This window comes from Marmota marmota, unplaced genomic scaffold (assembly GCF_001458135.2).
Source record: "Marmota marmota marmota unplaced genomic scaffold, marMar, whole genome shotgun sequence".
Classification (NCBI taxonomy): Eukaryota; Metazoa; Chordata; class Mammalia; order Rodentia; family Sciuridae; genus Marmota; species Marmota marmota.
This window is the reverse complement of record NW_025999880.1, coordinates 3,777,940-3,802,142: the sequence shown is the minus strand read 5'-3', so window position 1 is coordinate 3,802,142 and position 24,203 is coordinate 3,777,940. Positions and strand designations below refer to the sequence as shown.

Sequence of the window (24,203 nt, the reverse complement as noted above, 5' to 3'; positions counted from 1 at the left end):
AACAAAAAAAGTAAAATCTCATATTAAAACAGAAAGGCCATTAAGGTTTATTCCATTGCTTTCTAAATGATTCTTTCATTTTTTCCATACTTTGTTGGGAGGTTGCCTATAATCTGTTTTGTACAGAGCCAAAATAACAGTGGACACTATGTTGACCAAGACCTAAGCAATACTCATTTTTTTACTGGTTTATGATAGGCTTGCTGCTCTTTATCTTGCTTGAAAAGATAAAGACCTAGTCTAATCCTGCTGGGATTCCTATCAGTAGCCTTAGGGGGTGCTGAGATGATTCAGAGCTGCTGTTTAAATGGCAAAACCAGTTATCTTAAGTATATTTCTCATGGCTTGACTTGTAATTGCAATTGCAAATATTTGGTATAAAACAGTTTTGATGTTCTGCTTTCAGTATTTGATTTTGAATATCCAAGAGAGATGCCTTTGTGATTTTTGCAATGCAGCTAGCTCAAGTTTTGTGTGTGTGTGTGTGTGTGTGTGTTTGCGGTACTGGGGATTGAACCCAGAAGCATTCTACAGCTGAGATGCATCCCCAGCCCACCCCTTCATCTTTTTTTTTTTTTTTTTTTTTTTGAGACAGTGTCTCACTAAAGTGCTTGGGCTGGGAACTTGTGATCCTCCTCCTCAGTCTTTGGAGTAGCTGGGATTACCCGCATGCATGCAGTTTAAGAAAAGGGGGACCTTGGTGCCACGGCTTATTTAATATGAACAGCTAAAGAGAAGTCCTATAATAGGATTTTCTTGAGGTGTGAAGTGTCATTCTGTTGGGGATTTATACACATACACAAACAAACACATATAATAGTTCCTGGCATAAAATACAAAATTAGTGGCACAATATAGGTTTCCTTTATAGATTTTGAGAAACGGTACTCCTGGAAATAACAGACCAAGCAATAGAGTTTTTGCTAATGAAACTTGCTGCAACTCACTGCAAGGACCTACCGTTGATGAACATTGTGAAAAAAATAGCTTAAAATTGAAAAAAACCTGACCAATTTATCTTATTAATATGGCTACCTTACTAAGACACTTTCTAAAACCAAAAGCCAAGGTGATTGCAGCAGTCTGTTAGAAAAAAGTTTCTGAGTAGCAGGATTTGTTTTGTGTTTTATTAAGTTGTCAAGAAAATTCTGTCATTTAACTTAAGGTAGTGCCTGATAACAATGCCATTCACATATAGCTAAGGAAACTTTTAACAGTGCTTCATCCTTTGGGGTATCTAAATCAGAGATTTGACAGCCTTTCTCTTGCCTCTACACTGTTAGCAAGGACAGCATATATCCATAAAAAGCATCTTTTATTACCCCACCTCAAGCTATAGATCTTTAATGTGGGGTTTTTAAAATCATCTGAACCTTATTTTTTTCCTCTTGAAAAATGTTGCACTAATTGACTTTTAAAGGTACAGTGTTTTAAAATGATTTGGAATATCACAATCTTTTTTTTCTTCCTGAATTTCGGAAAACATTGCATTCATTAGATTTCTAATGTATGATGACACAGCAGGCATTTTAACAGAAACTTAGGCACTTTTTGGTCAGATATTTCACACCAAATATCTAAGTTAAAATCAATTGCTTTTGGGATTCTAAATGTACTTCCAGTCTGTATGAAAAAGCAAGACACTTAATAATTTTGGGCCCATTCTTGATATAGCTCTTGTATCCTAGATCCTGATATTGAAAATTTAATTTAAGGTACTGCATTACTCCAATAAATAATAACTCCCTTTGAATTTTAATATAAAGCAGCTACTATTAGACTGATATCAGAAAGGTCCTTTCAAATGTTGTAACACAGGACATCTTCAAGTGTTTGGCTTGACAAAGCAACATGAAATTTTGCAAGCATAACTTCACTCCTACAATATGGTGGCAAGGCTTTTCTTTGTAGAACAGTCTTTGACTGCCTTCTTACCTGCCAGATTGTTCTCAGATCCTCAATATGAGAGACAGTGTTTGGGGAAAAATACTAAAAGCAACAAAAATGACTAAGCAAACTCCTTAAGAAAAACTGCTTAACACAAAATTATTGAATATCCAATAGAGTTTTACGTTCTTTAACTGAAAAAAATTCTTGTGGACTTGAGGGCTTTTCTGGAGAAGAAAAAAAATCTAATCAAGATGAAGTCACGGAATTAAATTATTTTGTCCTTTATTGGTATTATTATGAAATGTTATTACACTTTACATTTTATCAAGAAAGAATTGGGAAGATTATTAAGTAATGCTGTAGATACCTTAATGCTGTTGGAAATACGATGCTCCGGCTTTGAGGTGCTTAAATCCCACACTGCTAACCTATGGACAGTGTTGAGATGGTCCCACGGAAATTCACAGTTAACAATCCCTTTCCTTCAGGAAGACATTTCAGTCATCTTTAACCTAATTATATAAATCTGTGAGTTTCAACTTGGTGTAGCTAAAAAATCTACTGCTACATTTTTGGTGCAACCCTTCCGCGTTATTTTATGACAATTTTATGATAAATATTCTTAAACGCCAAGCTGATCACTAATAAACTAGTCTGATACTAGATCACCAAAATGTCCGCAGAAACGCTAAGGCCAGCTTGAGATAGCTCACCGATGGCCTTCACTGTCCTTAGAGCTAATTTTCTAAGTAACACCGAAGAGAACGCAGGTTCTACTTGGAATCCGCGCGTCAGGTTCTCCAACCGTCAGAAGGGCGTGTGTAAGGGCAGAGAGGATTTTAAACCCCATTTCATTCCCCCTCCGTGGGATGTAAGAAACCACCCACTGCATGAAACTAGGCGGGGTAGGAGTGCTGCACCAGCTGCCAGGGGAGCGCTCTGCGGCGAGGCCGTTTCCCTGAGTCACCGAGAGGGCGGGAGGAAGGGCCCATCTGCCCACGCCACGTCCTTTTCATCAGGGACTCAGGCAAAATATGCAGGGGCTGCAGGACAAGGAAGCAGCACCCGCCATGCCTTAAGGAGGCCGAACAACCACCTCATTCCCAGAAGACGCAGCATTTCCCTAGCACTGGCTCTCCATTCTGGCAGCAGTCAACCAACCCGTCACTGCCAGCATCACGTGCACCTGGAAGTGCGTGGGTGGGACCTAAAGCGCCTACGGAAATGACGTCGGTCGCCCCGAGTCGCATGATGTGGCAAAATGCAAAAAACGTGGGGGGAGGGAAAAACAGCAGACTGGGGAAAGTGATGATTCCAAAAAAGTAGTCCCTCCAGTTCCTCTTGCTCCCTTTTGTCGCATCAGCAAGGGAGGCTTTCGGCGCAGTGCGCCCCGAATTCCTGCGCCTGACAGCGAGGCGGCGCTCCGTGGAGGGGTACATAAGTCGGAGGGGGTGAGGTGACTGGGCGGAGTTCAGTCGCGGGATCCTTCCGCAGGGCTCAGCCGTTTCCGGAGTCTGCGCTGCGCCGGGTTCCGCCATTGCGGCTCTCCCGGCCCCTGGAGCCTCCGCCCCCGACCCAAGCTCTTTCGTCTGCCTGCCAGTTTCCTGCGTCTCCGGAGAGTACCCTGCTGAGCCCAGCCTCCCCCTTCCCCCTCTCCTCTCCCTCGGAGAGCCCGGGCAGCTACTGCCCCGCAGCCCCAGTGACAGGAGGAGACCATACCCCCCGACAGCGCCATGGCCCAGATTCTGCCAATTCGTTTTCAGGAGCATCTTCAGGTGCGGTTGAGACCAGGCTGGTGAGGGGTGTGGTGAGGTTGGTAGGAAGAAAGGAGGAAGCTGAAGTCTGGGCCCAAGCAGGATCAGATGGGGGGGGTTTTGGTTTGGCGTAGATGGAGGAAGGGGCACTATCTTTGAAAGCGTAAAGGGTTAATGATGTGGGCCTTGGTTGGAATTGACGAATCGGGGTGCAGAGGGCGCCGAGGGCAGGCCTGGGTTCCAGGGCCTCTGTCTTGTTTCCTGGATGCCAAGAACTGCGCAGACTAACTTCCCCCTCCCTAATTTACTCGGTTCATTCATTTGAGTTGGGGGGTAAAAGCAGGGGACTTTACTGCGTTTCTCCCGGAGCAAGAATTCTCATCACACTCTGGGCCAGTGCAGGGCTGTCACTTTCCATTGCTCTTTTCTTCCCTTTACCCCATCGTGTCTGCGCCCTGGAGTTGTGTGGCGGGTGGGTTGGGGAGGAGCAGCCTTTTTTCTTCCTCCTTCCACGGCTCACAATTGAGAAAGGCACCTTCCCGGGGGAGGGGGGGGCTGGCTTTGACTTGTCTTTTGCCTTTCCTGAGACAGTAGCAGCAGAAGGTCACGGAAGGAACTGAAAGAGGATAAAACGGGGGAACGCATTTCTCCGGGCGGTGTCAATCTCATGAGTGCGTGGGGTCAAGGTCCCTAAGGGAACTCGCATTTTTTTTTTCTCTTTCTTGATTTCTTTGGAGGTGGTGTACCTCTTAACCCCTCCTTGATTCTAGAAGGTAGGAAGAGTTATTCGGAAGTTATCTTGGGGCCTTCTGGAGTCCAGCAGGTAGTTGTGGGATTGTGGTATTGAATACTTCTCTCAGGGCTGGGTGAAATTGAACAGAGCCCTGGGGATAGAGCACACCTGCTTGCAGTCTTGCAGGGTTAGTTGATCTGTAACTGGCTTCTTTTTAGTAGGTTCTAGAGTTCTTCCCCAAGGCGTTTTATCCTGGAGACAACATGCCAAAGAATGACCTAGACAGGTGACCATTCCAGAGCTTCACTGAATTAAGCCTCTGCTGAACGTGTGATTTTTCTGGTTTAATCCTGATTTGTACTTTGGCTGGTGTAATTTATTCTCATTAATTTGCTCCCACCCCCACCCCAAATATCCCCTTAAGTCGGCCTGGTGTTGGGTTCAGTCATTTGAAGGACTAATTTCATGTTTGACATGACACGAATATTAACTTATTAGGCACTCTTTATCATTGGAGCCATTTTTATTTACTTTTCCCCATTGGTATAACATCCATAAAGGATTCTTGCTAATTAAAAGATTTAATATTCAGTCTGTGAGTAAATAAACTTATTTATTGCCACATTTGCTTGCATTAGCAAGAAGTTATTTTCCTTTAAGACTTGAAATGTAAAAAATAATATATCTTCACCTATATAATGAATTAAATGCAACTTTTTTCAGTTATCTCTAGTTTTCAAATAACTCATCTGACCCTGGCAAGGAAAACAAAGCTGGGGTTGGATAGCTAGTGCCTTTAGTCCTAGCATTTGGAGGAAGCTGAAACTGGAGGATTACTTGAGCCCAGGAGTTCCAGATCAGCATGGGCAACATAGGGAGATCCCCATCTCAAAAAACAAAGCAAAACAAAAACATTGTTTTGCAAGAATTTAAAAAATGTTAAAGGAGTGAGTGAATATGGAGAAGTTATTTTTTGTGCTAAGTTCAGGTTTAATTGTGGTTACCTCTGTTAAAATGGGGTGATAAATGAATGGGGGATTAGGGATTATGAAGGTAACATTTCCTGGATATGAAGGAAAAACACAGGTTTGTCCTCAAACTGAAGTGCATCTGAAGTATATTTCTGCAGACTAATATATGTAAACCATTAAAAAAAGTTCAGCTGCTTTTTCCTTTTTTTTTTTTTTTCCCCTTCAATCCTGGGGCTGGAACCCAGGGATACTCTGTCACTGAGCTACAACCCCATCCCTTTTTATTATTCATTTTGAGCAGTCTGGTTAAGTTGCCCAGGCTGGCCTCTAGCTTGCCTTGGCCTCCCTAGTAGCTACTACACTTGGCATAGTTTTTCGTTTCTATTAAAGAGGAGAGAAGAGAATGGTTAAATAGTCCCAAAGATTGGTATCCAGCCTTGTCACTAAATAAAGACAGATTTAACATAGGCCTGATTTTTTAATTGAGGTTTCTGCAGGTCTTTGAGCAAAGCTATTTGCTATCAAATAATCTGAAGATTTTTAAGTATAAAGCAGCTTTGAACATACATTTGAATTGTGACATCCATTTTTTGGAATGCTAGGTCATTATTATGATTGTATGTTCCAGTAGATAGTGATTAATTGCACAGACACCCCCAAATCATCAGCTTCTTCTAGAATAATGCATCTTCTGACTTCACATTTTTATCTCCTCCCTTTTTAGAAATTAATAAGGATTATGTTAATTGGTATTTTAGGTCTTTGACCTCTGAGTCAGTTTGCTAAGTAGCAGAAAATGTTCTGAAACACTTAGGATAAAAACTGGAAATAAAGCCTGGCGTGGTGGCACATGCCTGTACAATCTCAGCAGCTCTGGAGGCTGAGGCAGGAGGATCACAAGTTCCAAGTCAGCCTCAGCAAAAGCGAGGCACTAAGCAACTCGGGGAGATCCTGTTTTCAATAAAATACAAAATAGGAATGGGGGTGTGGCTCAGTGGTCAAGCGCCCATGATTTCAATCCCTGGTACTAAAACAACAACAACAACAACTACCTGGAAATAAGAAATGAGGAACTTGAGTGTAGATTTAGCTTATGGAACTTCAAAAAGCAATCTGTAAATGAATTTATTTTTATGCCCTCTACCTACATTATCCAGCTGAAGAATCTATCACCAAGGCCTGAAACTACATTTTATGAATGTTAGTTATGAAGGAATTTTTTTTCATTAATGGATTTTAGGCTGTTAGCAGTCAACAAATAATTGCGTATTTGGGCAAGATATTGCTGGAGTTGCAGATTCTGAACAAATCTTGGCTACATATAAAATATTGTCTGCAATTCTCAATTCTTGGTGTAGTCAGTGTCTTTATTGCCAGTTGACACACTCTGTAGTTCCTAGGCTCTGTTGAGTTTTCAGTTACAAATCTCACTCTTCCTCTTTTTTAAAAAAAGTGTTTTGTAGTTGTAGATGGACAGAATGCCTTTTTTATTTTTATGTGGTGTTAAGGATCAAACCCAGTGCCTCACACATGCTAGGCAAGTGCTCTGCCACTGAGCTACAACCCCAGCCCCTCTACTTTTCCTTTTGATGCATAAATGCAGGCATGAAATGTGTTGTTGGGTTGAATGGTAACGATGCTTGCTAAGATTCGTTTAGCTTGCAAAGGGAAAGCAATGTTAAGTATTACTGGGGCGTGTTACATGCTTAGCTGGACTGTCTGGAAGAGGCATACAATCTGGAATTATGCTGCAGTCCACCCTGGGAATAGCTTCCAACCTTAAGATACATTTTTCATAATTTTTTTAATGGTCAGCTTAACGGGGTATGGCTGACTTTAGTGAAAGTACTTTCACTCTGATTAGGATATAATTCAGGAACTGTGTGTGCTATAGGACCACAGTCTTTTTCCACTTTAGTGTGTAGTGAATTTGATTTTAGGAAGCTTGATACTTTGCTCTTGGAATAATTATTTCTGACCATAGTTGGAATTTATATCTTGGTTTTCAGAGCTTCCATTTATATTTAGTCCTCAGCTTCTTTGTAAAATTATTTATAAATTCTTATGTTCAACAGTATACAATACCTATTTGAATTAGATGTAACAGATGTATTTTTATCTGTGTTAATGATGAGGTTCTTTGAAACTTCTGATCATTATTGTCCAGTAGAACTTTCTTTAAGTGATGCAAATGTCTATTAGTTACGTAGGGATATTGTGCACTTGAAATGTGTCTAGTGTTACTGAGAAACTCAATTTTCGCCTTTATTTTTTCATTTAAATTTTAATAGTCATGTGTGTATTGACAGCCAACATTGAATTGCACAATTGATGTAGGCCATATGATGTGTTTTGTAGAACTGGCTACCCATGTTTATATACGTAGAACATTTTTTTAGCTAAAATTAAAACATTCATCATCCAAGTATTAGTCAAATTCTGTCTCTTTTGGGAAGTGGTAATAATAAATGATTTCTAGTGAATGGGAGAGTCGTAGACTTCTTCATTGTCCTTTTTTTTTTTTTTTTTTTCCCTTCACAATACTTTTATTTATTTTTATACGATGCTGAGGATTGAACCTAAGGCCCCATACATGCTAGGCAAGCACTGTACCACTGAGTTACAACCCCAGCCCAGAGCAGTAGCCTGCTGGATGTCTGGGTACTTTCAGATCTTCAATCAGTTCCCCCCAGACACCTTTCTTTTTTCTTTTATTACAATAAAGTTGAACTTTTTTTTGTTGTTGTTTTTTAACTGGGGATTGAACTCAGGGACATTTAACCACCAAGCTACATCCCCACCCCTTTTTAAATATTTTATTTAGAGACAGGGTCTCATGGAGTTGTTAAAATGCCTCCCTAAGTTGCTGAGGCTGGCTTTGAACTTTCGTTCTTCCTGCCTCAGCCTCCCAAGCCACTGGGATTACAGGTTTGCGCCACCACACTGGGTCCAGACACCTTTCTTAACATTTGAAGAAAGTGAGACTCCAAGTAATGTCCAGGGACCATGATATCAGAATGGGATTTGTACATGAGACTTCTAATACAAAATACTTCAAAGAAATGAAATGATTGTTTTTAAGAGACTGTATCCTAGTATGCTGTTTTTCTTTAGGGCTTTGGCCTAGAGACAGGATTCTTTCTGCTTTTTAAAATGTGGTAAATGATGTGATACAGTGGACAGGACAGGCCAGGGGGTTGTTGAGGCCAGTGCTAATAGAAAAATAACGAGAGCCTCATTTGTCATTTTAAATATTCTAGTGGTCACATTAAAAAGTAAAATGCAGGTGAGATTAATATTTTATTTAATTCATTATACCAAAATATCATTTCAATATGTAATCAGTATAAAATTTACTAATGGGCTGTTTTACATTTTTTTTTTCTTTTGGTACCAAGGATTGATCCCAGGTGTGAGCCACATCCTGAGTCCTTTTGATTTTTGTATTTTGAGACAGGGTTTCACCAAGTTGCTTAGGACCTTGCCAAATTGCTGAGGCTGGCTTGGAACTTGTGATCTTTACACACATACACCACCCCAGGTGGGATTGCAGGCTTGCACCACTGTACCAGGGCTGTTTTACATTTCTTTTTTTTTAATATTTATTTTTTTAGTTGTAGTTGGACACATCATCTTTACTTCACTTATTTATTTATTTTATGTGGTGCTGAGGATCGAATCCAGGGTCCTGCATATGTGAGGCGAGCACTCTACCGCTGAGCCACAATCCCAGCCCTGTTTTACATTTCTTTATACTAAATTCCAAAATCTGATTTTATTACACTTAGAGAACATCTCAATTCAAACCCTGTTTTTATTTGAAATAGTTTGTGTTTAGAGCTCATTAAATTTACAGTTGAAAAAGCAGATTTATATGCCTAGGTTATTCCAAACATTTAAGTTTTCCAACAAATTAATCAATTTCTGTTAATTATTTGATTTTAATTAACTTAAAATCAGTCATAGTAGCTGCATTTCAGGTGCTCAGTATCTTGTGACTACATATGAGATAACACAGATTAGGACTTTTTGTTCCTTTTTCTCTGTAAAATAGGCATGTTACCTCACAAAGTTAACATGAGGATATGAGATCATAAATGTGAAAGTACTTGGTGTAGTACTTTAGGAACATTAATTTTTAGCTGTATAACTTCTGCCCAATACATTTCATTTAAGCATCTCAATCAGTTGACAGTATTTTGTTTGTGGACCTGGATTAGACTCTAGGGTTAAAGTGGTAAATCAGAATCTGTTTGCACCTTACTTCATGCTTGCATTGATGTCTGATTGTGGATCTTTATGTATTTGAACATTTGATATCATACAAGATTTAATACAAATATTAATGTTTAAATAAATTGATGACACTCTGAAATTATACTCCCCCAAACAAAATTTTAGTCTTGTATTATATTCTATGAGCTTTCATTGTGTGCCTTTGGTACTTTGTTTTGTTTGGGTGCTGGGAATTGAACCCAGAGGCAGTTTACTACTGAGCTACATTACTAGCCCCTATTTTATTTTACTATATTTTGAGATTGGATCTTACTAATTTGCAGGGGCTAGCCTTGAACTTGTGATCCTCCTGCCTTACCTTTCTGAGTTGCTGGGATTACAGGCATGTGCCACTGTACCTGGCCTTTTGGTACATTTTTAATTAGTATAGTTATGTAAATGTTCTTTTAAGGTGGTAGAGTTTTAATTGAATATTCTCATTTAGATGGGAAATAAATTCATAACTTTGTTTTAGCCCTATATGCTAGAATGAGGCTGTTTTTCTAAATTCATATATATACTGGGCTAAAACTACATAAGATCAACTTGTCTCATGAGCCAGTGCAGAGTGCATAGGTCTAGATGTCATCCACTATCCCCCAACCCATCGTAGCTTTGGGATGGCGGGAAACTTGAATCTGAATGCATTATTCAAAACCCATCTGTCAGATGTGGATTTTGTGACTCTCTTATGTTGTGGTAGACATGATTTAAGATATTTTATCCTACTTTCAAGGGAATGACCACCAAATCTTAATTATCCTGAAATCTTTAAAATCAGAGTACATTTACCATTATATCTTTTTGAGTACCTACCGTGCTGCTAAAAATAAAACATAAGCATTTTATGTTCATTTCCCATTTAATTAGCAAGAGAACCCCTTTTGGGTAGGTATGGTTCACCTTATTTTATAATGGGGAATCTAAAGTTCATAACAAGTACCTTAAAAGTTAGTGGGTGTTAGGCTTTAATTGTTCTTTTAATTTGGCATATATGCCTTTTTTGGTATGATCTGTGTAGTTTGAAGTGCAAAATATACCATAATTGTTCGTATCTATTCCATAATATTCCTTGATATACATATGCTATTAGTAGTTTGTTTTTAGGGCAGTATTTTTTATATTATGAGAAAACTAGGGGACAATGAATCAACAATTGACTTTGTTGTATGCCTTGAACAATTATATAGACAGTATCTTTAAAGGGTTTTATCCAAGTTCCCAGGGAAAAATTGTGCAGAATGATTAAGATCAGGTTAATTTGTAACCAGGATTATCTATATTACTCTCATAAGGCTGAACTTCTAGAACTTTTTTACAGACTTTAATGAGAAGAATCAACGTGTTTCATTTGAAGACACTTGGGAAAGTAGGAAATTTCCTTTCTCTTTTACAATTCATGTTTTTGTGTTTATACTAATAATGTAAAACTTGGAATAGAACTCTGTGGAAGACAGTGAAAGTAGAATATGCTTGCCCAGTTTGAGTACCATGGTGCTAGAGGGGGAAGTGGTTGCAAAGTTGGATGGTTGTGCTTGGAGGCAGACTTCCAATAATATTAGTACTTCCTCTTCTGAATAATTAGGTAAATAAAGACTTGTCTTTAAAGTGTGAATAAAGAAGATTTTAAAGATGGTTTCTGAAAGAATAGGAAGCAAGTTCATTAAAACCACATTTCATCACATTTAAAAAATCCGTGCAGTGTGCAATTCTGGAAAATGTGTCAGGTGTTTAAATTGGACTTTATTTGATTATGTCAAGTTTTTAGCTTGTTTTAACTTTTTCATTTATTAAAATAGTACTTCTTGGTAGTTGTGTTATTAGTATAGGTTTGTGTTTATAGCATAATACTTAGTTCATACAGAAACTTAAGTATTGGTTCATCCCCTCCATCTTAAGGGAGTCTTCTTTTTTTTTTAATATTTATCTTTTAGTTTTAATTGGACACAATATCTTTATTCTACATTTATGTGGTGCTGAGGATTGAACACAGTGCCTCAAGCATGCTAGGTGAGCACTCTACCACTGAGCCACAACCCCAGCCCTTGGGGAGTCTTCTTTTATCCGCTCCATGAACATAGATTCCATGCTAAAGGAAAAACCAAAATTAAAGTCTATCCAGTTATCGAAGTCATATTCTTGGAGTTACACCAGATTCTTTCCTCTTTCTCATTTTCTGCATCTAGAACATTCCTGGAGTACACTGGGGGTCCCAAGTAATTGCAGTTTTTGGTGACAGTTGTCTCTTGAAACTGGGAATCATAACAAATGAAAAAATAGGAGCTGGTTAAGAGTTGCTTTCATTTATTTCTGATCAGCTGATCAGCTGCTGATCTGAGGAAACCACGGAAGTAGAGTAAAGCCAAAGACAGTTCATGTATGCTTAGCTTAGCAAACAGCTGACTTTGCATATGTCTTCCTGCACTCTGTATTATTCTAGATTTAGCCATATTGAACGGTCTTTATTTTTTCACATCACCTGTGTAATGTACTGACATTGTAACAAGGTTTAGAGGGAGGCACATCTCACACAGAGCATGAACACCCAATCGTCCATTCTTTTTTTTTTTAGTATTTTTTAGTTATACTTCTGCCTCCAAATTTCTGGGATTACAGGCCTGTAATCTTTTTATTTTGGTTATTATTATTATTTTTTAATGTGGTGCTGAGGATCAAACCCAGGGTCTCACATGTACAAGGCAAGCACTCTACCGCTGAGCCACAACCCCAGCCCATAATCATCCATTCTTATGAACTAAACAGATCTAATAATTTCTTCCTCTGCATATGGTCTCACATTCGCAACTGTTGGATGTCACAAACATCTTACATATTTCTTGAAAAGCATCTTTTAGGGTATATTTCTGGAAATCATAGTTTATATCAAAAGATGAGTGGGAAAAACGCTCTCCTAATTGCAAATTTGATGCTTATTATAAAATTCCCATGATTACACCAAAAATGAGTTTTTTAAAAAGCACTTTGGAATGGAGGTGACATTCTACTACTAATGAAGACACTAATATAAAAAATGCATATGTAGAGAGTCTTTATTCATTTTCTCTTGCTGTAACTAAATATTTGAGACTGGGTAATAAAGACTAGAAGTTATTTGGCTTCTGTTTGTGGAGGCTGGAAAGTTACAAGACCATGTAGTCATTTACTCTGTATCTGGTAAGGATCTTCTAGATGCATCATATCATGGTATAGGGCATCACATGGCAAAATAGAACAATTGAGCTAATTGTGGTCTCTCTCTCTTATAAAGCCACTAATGCCATCATGGGGACCCTACCCTCATGAACTCATTTAATTATTGTTGCCTTTTGAAGACCTCCAAATACTATTAGCATATGAATTTTGGGGGGATTCATCAAATCCCACAGCAAGGAGTTTGAATAAAATGGTTTCTGAAACAAGAAAGTGGTTATTAATTTTGTAATTTTAACTGTTTATATAAACCAAGTCAGCTAATTACTTGAATTATAAATTAGCTTATCATGAAATAGACTTAGTGATTACCCTAACCATTTGTAGTTTAAAGGATCCAAAAGCCCCTCTTTTTTAATGCTGGCGGTCAAACCCAGGGCCTCCCCCGTGCTAAGCAATAACTCTACCTCTGACTTAGAACCCCAAAAGTCTTTTTAATTGAGATAAAATTCATTAAAAAAAAAGTTAACCTTATTTATTTATTGATATTGGGCTTGAACCCAAGGGTACTTTATCAATGAGTCACATTCCCAGCCCTTTGTAATATTTATTTTGAGACAAGGTCTTGATCCTCCAGCTTCTGCCTCCAAATTGCTGGGATTATAGGCCTGTGCCACTATATTCAACAAAATTCACTCCCACTTTAAAGTGAACAACAATTTAGTATTATTTAGTACATTTACAATGTACCACTATCACCTTTACCTAGTTCCAGAGCATTTTCATAGTCTGGAAAGGAAACACCTTACCCTTTGGCAGTCTTTTCATCCTTCTGTATCCTTAACTGATGTACAAATTCTGAATATTTTACATAAATGGAATTATACAATGTTTGACTTTTTGTTTCTAACTTTTTTTCACTAAGCATAATTGAGGTTGATCCAGTGTACAGCACATCTTGATATGTTGTTCCTTTAGCTTAATAATACTCCATTGAATGGATAGATCACATTTTCTTTTTTCTTTCCTTTCATCAGTTGATGGATATTTGAGTTGTTTCTGCTTTTTAGCTTTTGTGAATAGTGCTACTGTGATTATTTCTGTGCTATATTTTTGTTTGTTTTTGCTTTTGGTGTTGAGACTGAATTCAGGGCCTGGTTTATGCTAGACAAGTGCTCTATCACTTAACTACATCCCAGGCCTTTCTGTGTAAGTTCTTGGTTGAATCCTTGTTATTGGGTATTTTGGATCTGTGTGAGGGAGAGGAATTAGTTGCTGGGTATATGATATGATAGAAATATCTGTGGCTGTTAGTACTATCCATATTATAGCACTTTAAGCATATGTAATATATCTCTGTGGCCTTTAGTATTAATGCAATATGATAGAAACAAAAATAACTGTAGAGTTAATGGATTGCAATAATAGAAAGTACAAAAAAAAAAAAAATCCTGATGGCAATTAAGAGTGGAATTGTTTCTTCATTGAGCAACATGGAAAGATGATTTAGATGATTTGAAGACTTCGTTTTTTAGATTTTGAATCCAGTGGTAAATCCCAGAGTTAAATGAAAGAGAGGATGTGATAGAATATGTTACAAATTTAAGAATTAAAGAAACCAAAATAATTGGAATGGAAGCAATTTTCAGACAGTGGAAGAAAACTGTATTGATAGGAAGGAAGGAAAATTAAAAGGGACAGACTCGGGAAAATTTTAGTGCCATGAATTAAATTGTTAAATTAAATTTTAGTACCATGAATTTTGGATATATTTTGCTCCCTATCAGACATCCAGGGCATACCCTTTCCCTGACTGAAAAAAATCAAGGTGGTCGTCTTTTTACAACACGAAATTTTAGAGTGAAGCAGGTGTCTACATGATTTTGAAATGAGATGTTTTTTCTCATTTTTTTAGAGGACATGAGCCACAGTTTGAACACTCTAGGATCCTTTGAACCTAAAACCTATTTTTTTCCCTATAGATTTTTTTATCAGTAGTAATGACAAAGTTGCAATTTTAAGTTGCCAAATACTAGATGCTTAACAGTGTTAATTGAAGACAAATCATAATCTAATAATTTTAATGTTTATTTGGACTCCCTGAATTGTTAATATTAAGTGGTTTTGAGATAGCCAATACCTCTTCATGCTCAGTGTTAATTATTTCATTTATTTGAACTTGAAATTTGTGGCATTTAAGTTCGAAAGAACATATTTCAGTAAGTCAATTGTAAAATAAGATGGTTCTGATCTTGTAACTAGTAGCAGCTGGAAGGATGATAATGCTTTAAATGAGTAACCCAACTAGAAAAATGAGTGATACAGTAGTACACTATCTAATTTCCTAGGAAGTCTGTCAGTATAGGTAGAAAATGCATGATTGTGTGCACCAGTGATAGAGATGAACTTAATGTAACACTAGGCTGTCACTTAAAGTACAGTTGGGGTCTGGGGTTGTGGCTCAGTGGTAGAGTGCTTGCCTAACATGTGTGAGGCACTAGGTTCGATTCTCGGCACCACATACAAATAAATAAAATAAAGGTCCATCAACAACTAAAAAAAAAATAAATTTAAAAAAAGTACATCTTGTGTTGGGAATTGTGGTTCAGCCATAGAGCTCTCGTCTAGCATGGGCGGGACCCGGGTTCGATTCTCAGCACTACATAAAAATAAAGGCATTGTGTTGAGTCCATCTACAAAAAAGATATTCATATTCTCTCTCTCTAAAAAAAAAAAAAAGTACATCTTGGGAAGTTGTGTCATAGAATGAAGTTTCTTTAGGACCTTTAAGCTATAACTAAGAGGAAACTGGACAGATATTTTAGTTACTCCTACCAGGAAACCAAGCCCTTGGTGTCTGCCCCAGGAGATTCAGATCATCCTTTGAAGGTCTTTATGTTAAATTAGCACTAAGTATTATAATCTGGAACCACTGAAGTAAGCCTTTTTTTCTTTCTTTCTTTCTTTTTTTTTTCCTTTTTTGCTACATTCTGCTCCCTACCACCAATATATAATTGATTGCAACTCTGGTAGTAGCATTTGGTGGTTTTGTGTCCCCTGAACGGTGTTTATATGAAAAAAGGCATAATCTTGGAAAGTCACACACATCTCTAGAGATTTGGGGCATAAAAACTTGCGTGTATTTCCCTAGATCGTGTTCAAAATTGATCTAACATTTTGTCTAGTTCTTGTGTTTAAAAAAAAAAAAAAGATGTAAAATTTAAAGTTTTAAAAATTTCCAGTCAATAGTAGGTTATGAGTAGGAAAAATTTTTTAGGTGTTTGAGTCTCCTGGTAGTTTATCAAAGCTAACAGTCTTGGAATCCATGTCTCTGGCTGTGATTTCTTTCTGAAGGGATTGCTTACAGTTTGGAGAGAGTGACAGTCAGAAATTCTCTTTAGAGACAGTGATTCCTTCAAGGGCTAACAAGGAGAAGAAACAAATCTATATGTTTAAGTGTGAGGTCAGCAAAGATTAAAGACATGTTTATTTTTTATGTGAAATCTGTGGTGCCCACAAAAAACAATGGCTGGTATCCTGTTGATGGAAGAACTGAAGGAATGCTGCATTCTCAGCATTTTTCTTGTTTCCTGTAGAATACAGTAACTGCAGTTTTTACTTGACACTGTGCTAAGTTTCCAGGAAGGGCTTAATAAAGTAACTCCAGCTTTTTTTCTTTCATTCTTTTAAAGTTCTAGGAATTGAACCCAGGAGGTACTCTACTACTTAGCTAATGTCCCCAACTCTTTTTATTTTTTTATTTTGAGACAAGGTCTCACTGAATTGCACTTGCTGACTTCAAACTTCTGATCTCCCTGACAGCCTCCTGAGTTGCTGAAATTCCAGGCCTGTACCACCACCACTGCCCCTCTCCCTCATACACACGTACATTATGATTGATACCAGTAAAGGTAGCAGATTTATTTATTTACTTATTTGGTGCTGGGGATTGAACGTGGGCATTTTACCACCAAACTATATCCTCAGTCCATTTTGGTTTTCATTTTCACTAAGTTGCTGAGGTTGGTCTTGAACTTGAAATCCTGCCTCAGCCTCCCAAGTTGCTACTGGGATTACACGTGTGTGCCACCATTCCTCACTCCGTTTTGGAGTTTTTAAAAGACATTTTGCTGAGGGGCTGGGGTTGTAGCTCAGCGGTAGAGTGCTTGCCCAGCACATGTGAGGCCCTGGGTTCGATCCTCAGCACCATATAAAAATAAATAAATAAAGTAAAGGTATTGTGTATAACTACAACTAAAAAATAATAAATATTTTTTAAAAAGACGTTTTGCTGAATTAAATACTTGGGATAGGAACTTAAAACAAATCTTGAAGCACATACTTTTAAATTCCTGTATTGGGAGATAAAATTGTTGACCATTCACTGTATTGGTAACACCTATTGAGTTCTTTTGATACAAGAGTCACAGAAAAGATAACTGCAACAGAACCATGCCTAGAACACTTGCAGAATAGCTTCATCTGAAATTCAGTAGCTTATAAAGACTTCCTTATATTTTTATTATTTGGATGAAACTAGAAGGAAGACTCTGGAAAGTATAAAGCCAAGCACTAAATGTGGAATATAAGTTCTTAGTAATGCTGTCCCAAACACAATTGAATGTATTTTAATTTTCAGTCAGTAGAGCTGGTAAATGAGCTCTTTTCCAATTGTATTAGTCATTCATTAGGAGGCAAACTTGTAAACTTGCAGAGAAGCCAGTTTCTGATGAATTTATTTTTGTTTAGTCAGATGTAAGAACTGCTTGAGGAAATTAGTAAGCTGAGAGCAAATCTATCACTCCTTCAATTATGTAGTATTTATAGGTAGAAATACAGTTGTTTTTGATTGATTTAGAGCCTTTTTGTGAATGGAAAGGTGTCTTTAGTCAGAGAATTGATAATTGAAAGATATTTAATCCAATTGTATACATTAAGAAGGGCAAAAAGTTAGACATGGTGGTACACACCTATAATCCCAGCTTCTAGGGAAACTGAGGCAGGTGTATCCCAAGTTTGAGGCCAGCCTGGGCAATTTTATCAAGACCCTGTCTCAAAAAAATGAAAAGGCCTGGGAATGTAGCTCAGTGGTAAAAACATCTCTGGGTTAATATACAATACCCCCCTACCCCGCTGTCCTAAGAGGAAAAAAAGGAAGTTGGGCAAAAAAATGCTAGCATAAGACAAAACCATATAAAGCCACACTATATTTATGGCCCATTTGGTCTTTTAACAGTATTTTCATAGTTTGATCACTAAGGTATTCTAATACATACTGACTTAGCACCCCTGGGTTTCCTTATTCTCTGGCATATCAGAGTTTTCCCATTCTTTAGGAACACATGAAGAAAGCAAACTAGTATGTATCACCATACTATAGTCTTGAGTGCTAGATTATGGACAGGACAAAAATCCCTACAGTGTAGAGCAGTTCTGTGCTCCCACACTGATGTGTGTACTTGATGTGTGCCATATCACTTTAACTTTTCATTCAGCATTGAGGCATGACTTTATTCCTCCTCAAGCAAGAATGGACACTTTCCCTTTTCTGTTTGCTGTAAATGTGACAGTAAATATTTTTTTGGAAAATATTAATCACTTCTTCAGTGAAAGGTCCCTCAATTTGGGCTTGTCTGCTAGAACATTGTGATTAGATTCTTGTTATATAATTTTGTCAGGATGGATACCACAAAAGTGATATTGTGTTCTTTTTAATGCATTGTGTTGAGAAGCGCAGGCTGTCAATTTGAGTCATTGCTAGTGGTTATAAAACTTTGATCACTTTCATTGAGAAATTTCTCCACCACAAATTTTCTTTTCCCTTTGTAATAAGTATCTTGGGGCAGGGGGTGAGTGGAGATACCTTGACTGTGTAAGTATCTGTTACTCAAAATTTCATCCATTAGTTTTATTCCATTGATGATTTTTTCTTGAAACAATTCTGATTGCCAGATAATGACTTCTTAAAAATTGCATCAGGGGCTGGGGATGTAGCTCAAGCGATAGCGCTCGCCTGGCATGCGTGCGGCCCGGGTTCAATCCTCAGCACCACATACAAACAAAGATGTTGTGTCCGCTGAAAACTAAAAAATAAATATTCTCTCTCTCTCTCTCTCTCTCTCTCCTCTCTCTCTCTCTCCTCTTTCCTCCCTCCCTCCCCCCCCCTTTAAAAAAAATTGCATCAGTGTTTCACTACTTTTAAGTTGACTTTCTTCTTTATGGAACAACTTTTCCTTCTCACCACTTTTTTCTTTCTGTTATTGGAGACTTATAGATTTTGTCTCTTTTAATTTATAATTGTCCTAAAATTAGTTTAGGGTATAGATTCTGTAAAGGAATGATGTCTTTCTGTGTAAGATGATTCTGGACTATAATTTTAGAAAGGCATGTTAATGATCAGTGTTGGTAGAAAATTTCATCCTTTTTATTTGTTCTTTTTAGATATACATAACAGTATGAGTGGAGGATTTCATTCTTTAAGAAAGTTATTTTCAGAAGCCTATAGTTTAGTTGACTGAGGTAACTTGGAATTGTTAGGCATGGGAAAATTGGGAAACATTAGCAAAGTTTGGTTTTTGGAATGGTATAGTGTGAGTCTCCCAGCTCTACCACCTCAGGCTTTTTTATTTTTCATTTTGGGACAGGATCTCACTTAAGTTGCCCAGGCTGACTTTGAACTTATGATCCTTCTGCCTCAGCCTCTGGAGTTGCTGAGCTTATAGACATGTTCCACTGTGGGGTATTGAACAGAAGTCTTCAGCTCTTTTGTACATTGAGAAAAGAGATACTGTGCCTGTATTCTATTTTGCCTTCTGTTTCTTGGTCTTGAGCTCTTTAGGGTAAAGAGAAATTTTGATGATACTGACCTTATCCTATTTGTTTTCATTAGCTTCCTCTTCCAGCATAGGTTTTTGGAGACATATTTTCCAAGTTTGCAAGAAAGTTTTAGCAATACTGTTCTATGATGCCTTTCTAAAAATAAGAATTAAAATAGGGTTACTTAGCATGAAAATGGTGCATAGATTTGAAGATTCTGGTCTCACAATTTAAATAAAGAATAGAATTGGAAGTCTTAAAGTGTAATTTTCTCTGCAACTCTCCAAAACAGCATTTCAGTGTGTTGAGTAAGTTAAATTCCTAGAGACCACTAATCTTATATTATCAGTAATTAAAAGCAGTTCCCACCCAGAATTTTAACCAACCTTGTAGACAGCTGAATTAAGCAGATAATGAAATGGAAATGCAAAAAAAAAAAAAAAAAAAAAAAAAAGCTAACCTTGAGCTAGTCTAAAAGTACTGATATGTGTAGGTCCTAATGTTCAATATCTGTTGAAGCCCTAAAAGTATGTCAGGCACTGTTCTTAGCATTTCACATTAAATCCTCACAACTTTTGAGAATAGGTATTGTCACCCAGATATTTTGGATGAGGAAACAGATGCATAGACATAATGATTTGTCCATGGTCATTTTACTGACAAAACAGGGACCATATCCAAACATTTTATTTCTTATAAGGAATCTATAAAAGCAATTAATTCTAGATGTCACTTGAACTTTAATCAGGAATGTAGTATATTGCAACCCCTTTCTTTCCTTGCATGTTAATCCAAATTGTGGAGGGAAGGAGAGGAGAGGGAAAAGGTAACATTTTTGTATGATGTGTAACATGTAACTCCAGGGTACTCCAGAGTTTTAGCTGATTAACAATAAATCTATTTACTTAACCTTTTGGAAGCTAGGTTTATGCTGTCAAGTCCTAAAGTAATGCTACTTTCAGACCAAAGTCTAGTATGGAAGCCAAATTATGTTATAAGGTTTATGTGCTTCTTCATAAAAAGAAGCTGTTGAGAAGCATTATCCTTTTGTACATTGTAATATTAATGTTTCTTGAAAAGGGGAGGATGGAAATACATACTTTTTATGTATTAGAGGATACCATTGATATGTTTGTCTCTAATTGCTTGATGGAGAGAGAAATATTACTGGAAAGATGGGGTTGGATGGCTTTTCATAGTACTAAACTCATATAGTTTGAATATCTTACCATATGCATGTGGTAACTTTAAAAAAGCAATTTGTTTTCTTGAATTCAGGTTTATTGACTCCATATTCTCAGGACAGCAAAATAAAAGTTCTTTGAAGTTTAAAAAGCTTTATTGTAGAAATTTCCAAGCATATCTCAAAATAGAATATCTCCAGCTTCCATAGTAGTAACATTTTTCCCAGTTGAGAGGATAAAAAAAGTGACTGTAGTTTGGATATTGTATGGTTTCTGGAAGATAGCTACAAATTTGTGACATACAAATTGCCCTCAAAATTTCAAAACGTGGTTTGTTCCACGTTCTGTAATTAGTTTCTGTGGTATAATTCATGTTCTGTGACAACTTTTTATAATAGACTAAAAGATCTTCATGGTTAGTATAGGCTGTTTGGAATACCAAACCTGTTTAAAAGTATTATGTTGCACTTTTTAAAAAGTTTTAATCTCTACAGATATTACTAGACATAGTTATTTAGTATAACCTTTTTATATGATCCAACTCTGAGGGTATACCTTAGCCAGAATTGTGATTAAGGATGATGGCTTGTCCTATTACTCTTGTTTTGGCGTGTTTCTGTTTTGAATATATCACAGTGAAATATGGGGAGAATGGGTGAATACTCTGTGCATTCTGTCTCAAAATTAATACCAATAAGGGAAAAAGATCTTACCAATCTTATTTGAAGAGGTGGAAAAATGTAACTTCCTTTTAACTGATAGGAATTTGAAGTTCCTCTCATTTCCTTTCCTAACAACAGTGAAAGGCTTTTTAGGAAGGAGCAGTTTCCTGTTTAGTTGTGTAGATGGCCATCATTTACATATGCTTTTTAATATGTTTAAACATTTAGTATTGTTTGCCACTTAGCTCTTGTTTAGTGTTGAGTTTTTTTACAATAAAGTATATTTGTCTATTTCACATAGGGGTGTTTTGAATAGTACTATTACATTCTTAATGGAGAAGACAAAAAATTACATTTCCATAATTCTCTTGGTAGAATGTTTTTAATGAGAAAGGAATATATAGATTGCAGAATTACAGGCAGTCCTACTTATTATAAAATCAAATCTTTGCCTTTTCTGCAAGGAGAACACCTGAGATTGAAGGTCAGTGCTTTTACCACATATTTTTCTACTGTATTTGTTTTTTTTTTTTTGTTTTGTTTTAACTGGGAATGTAGCAGAGAATTGGAAACAGGATGCTCAACTTTCTTTTTCTCTTCACTGGCTTTTTAGTAATGGTTTCTTAGATTTGCCTTGAGTCTGCCTCTGAAGTTGCAGGTGGGGAGGAACCCATTGTAAGAATCATTTTTGAGTACAATTAATAGTATCTGTGGTTTACATTTGTACTTTGAATTTAATTTTGGTTTTTGATTAACACTGCTTTTCCTCTTGTCTTTTTGAACATTATAGGACTTAAGTATTGAAGCTGAAACTCAGAATTGTAGTAGGTATAAGTTTGGTAGAGACTTTAAAACATACAGTTCTCAAGAGTAGTTGAAAAGATAACTTGTTGCTTTTAGGGATATTGCTCTATGAACTCTGAGCCACTGCAATGTTTTCTCTGATTATTGGAAAGGTAACTATTTCCATTAAACCTTCAAGAGTCTAAGAACCCTCTACTCTGAAAAATTCAGGTATATACCTACCCTGAAATTATTCTGACAGCTTGGTTTATGATAGGCCTCCCTAAAGCCCACTGGCTATCTCTTTATATGTTTCGGGAACCATTTACATTTATCTTTCTCCATTAGTTCTGGTGCTAAGACTAAACATAAAATTTTAAGTCAGGAGTAAGTGAAAATTAATTCATAATGTTTTATTGTAACAATTCATTATAAATGATCCATTTCAGGTTATAGTTAGCTTGCATTGTAGCATATACTTAAGCTTGTAAAACTGGTTAATATTCTCCTTTATTACCATCTTTGTATTAATGATTAGACAGTTGTTTGACTCCTTGCCCCTGGTATTAAGTGATTGAGTAACTACACTTTATAACTGCTTAGGCCTATAGTCATTGAGGTCTAAGAGATAAGTGAAAGTAAATCATAGCCTCTCAGGCTTAAGCTGTATCTTATTCAGATCGATCCTGGCCTGGTTATTTTTCAGCAGTAATAGCAGAAGAGTTTGTCAAAAGAATTAGACAAAGTACAGTTAACCTTGGCTCAGTCAGTCTAGAGGTGATCTCTAGGGAGGGAAACTTACTGAGGGACAAAGATGGTGCAAAGATTTGATTTTTTTTTTTGTATGTGTGCTTTTTCTTTTTTCCTTTTTTTATTTTGTGCCATGTGAATTTATTACCCAATGGAGGAAGGAAGTCTGGTCATGGATAATAAAAATAAAGGCTTCAGGTACCCTCTTTCAGTGGGACTTAATTTGTCCATACCACATTTAATCACCTAGCATATTAATGACCCACTCTGGTAGAGATACCTTCCAGTAATAAGTGAACTTAATTTCTTACACACTTAGTTGATTTTCAAAGACCTGCTATTTTTAGATATTTAGTGCCTTTTGAGTATATAAAGTAAATATAATTCCCTTATTTTTTCTTGTTAAAACCATTAAGTAGCTCCCTCTGCCCACAGAACAAATTCAGGATTCTTACTGAGATACTTTTAGTTTGTCAGTCTAGCTCTTGTCTCTTTATTTGCCTCAGTCCTTTCATTAAGTAGCTCCCTCTGCCCACAGAACAAATTCAGGATTCTTACTGAGGTACTTTTAGTTTGTCAGTCTAGCTCTTGTCTCTTTATTTGCCTCAGTCCTTTCATAGTTTACGCTCTTGTTGTGGCAAAAGTACATATAACTCCCTTAGACACTAGTATCTCTGTGCCTTAGCACATGCTTCTTCTTTTGAGAATTCTCTTTAATTTTCTTCTGTGTCTTCCTTGAAGACATTACCTTAAGCTGTGGGGCTTTTTTCAAAAGAGCATCCCTTGTTATCTTTGTTTTGGCACTTTTGCACAGTATTGTAACTTGGTGTATTTGTCTACTCTTGGTAATCCAAGTTCCTCTAGATCAAGAACTGTGTAACATTCTAAATCTTTCACTATTCTATAACTTTATTTACAGATACCTGAAGCCTAATGCAGGTGAATAAGTAACTGTACTAAATGTTCAGGAAATTAAGAGAAGATAGGTTCTCCTGGGCATGATGACACGCTTATAATTGCAGCAGTTTGGGGGGCTGATGCAGGAGGATTGCAAGTTCAAAGCTAGACTCAGCAATATAGAGAGACCCTAAGCAACTGAATGTGATTCAGTGGTTAAGCACCTGTGGTTTCAATCCCTGGTACTGGGAAAAAAAGAGTTCAGTAGTTCAAAGAAACATGATAACTTAAAATTCCTTGAGCCACAAATCTTAGAGCTTTCTTTTAAAATCATCTCT

General features: G+C 37.0%; 1 protein-coding gene and 1 non-coding gene across 3 annotated transcripts in view; one reads left to right on the top strand and one right to left on the bottom strand.

Annotated features, from left to right (window-relative positions):
• The first annotated feature begins 3,342 nt into the window (after positions 1 to 3,342).
• Positions 3,343 to 24,203, top strand: part of Cltc (clathrin heavy chain) — a 65,120-nt gene continuing 44,259 nt past the window's right edge. For both annotated transcript variants that reach the window (XM_015495389.1, XM_048792056.1), the window contains exon 1: positions 3,343 to 3,665. In XM_015495389.1, coding sequence (XP_015350875.1) covers positions 3,624 to 3,665 — 42 coding nt within the window. In that variant the 5' untranslated portion in view covers positions 3,343 to 3,623. The remainder of the gene's footprint in view (positions 3,666 to 24,203) is intronic.
• On the bottom strand, positions 12,097 to 12,198 carry LOC125613102. Its single transcript, XR_007343598.1, has one exon. It is a non-coding gene; the product is annotated as a small nucleolar RNA U13 (small nucleolar RNA).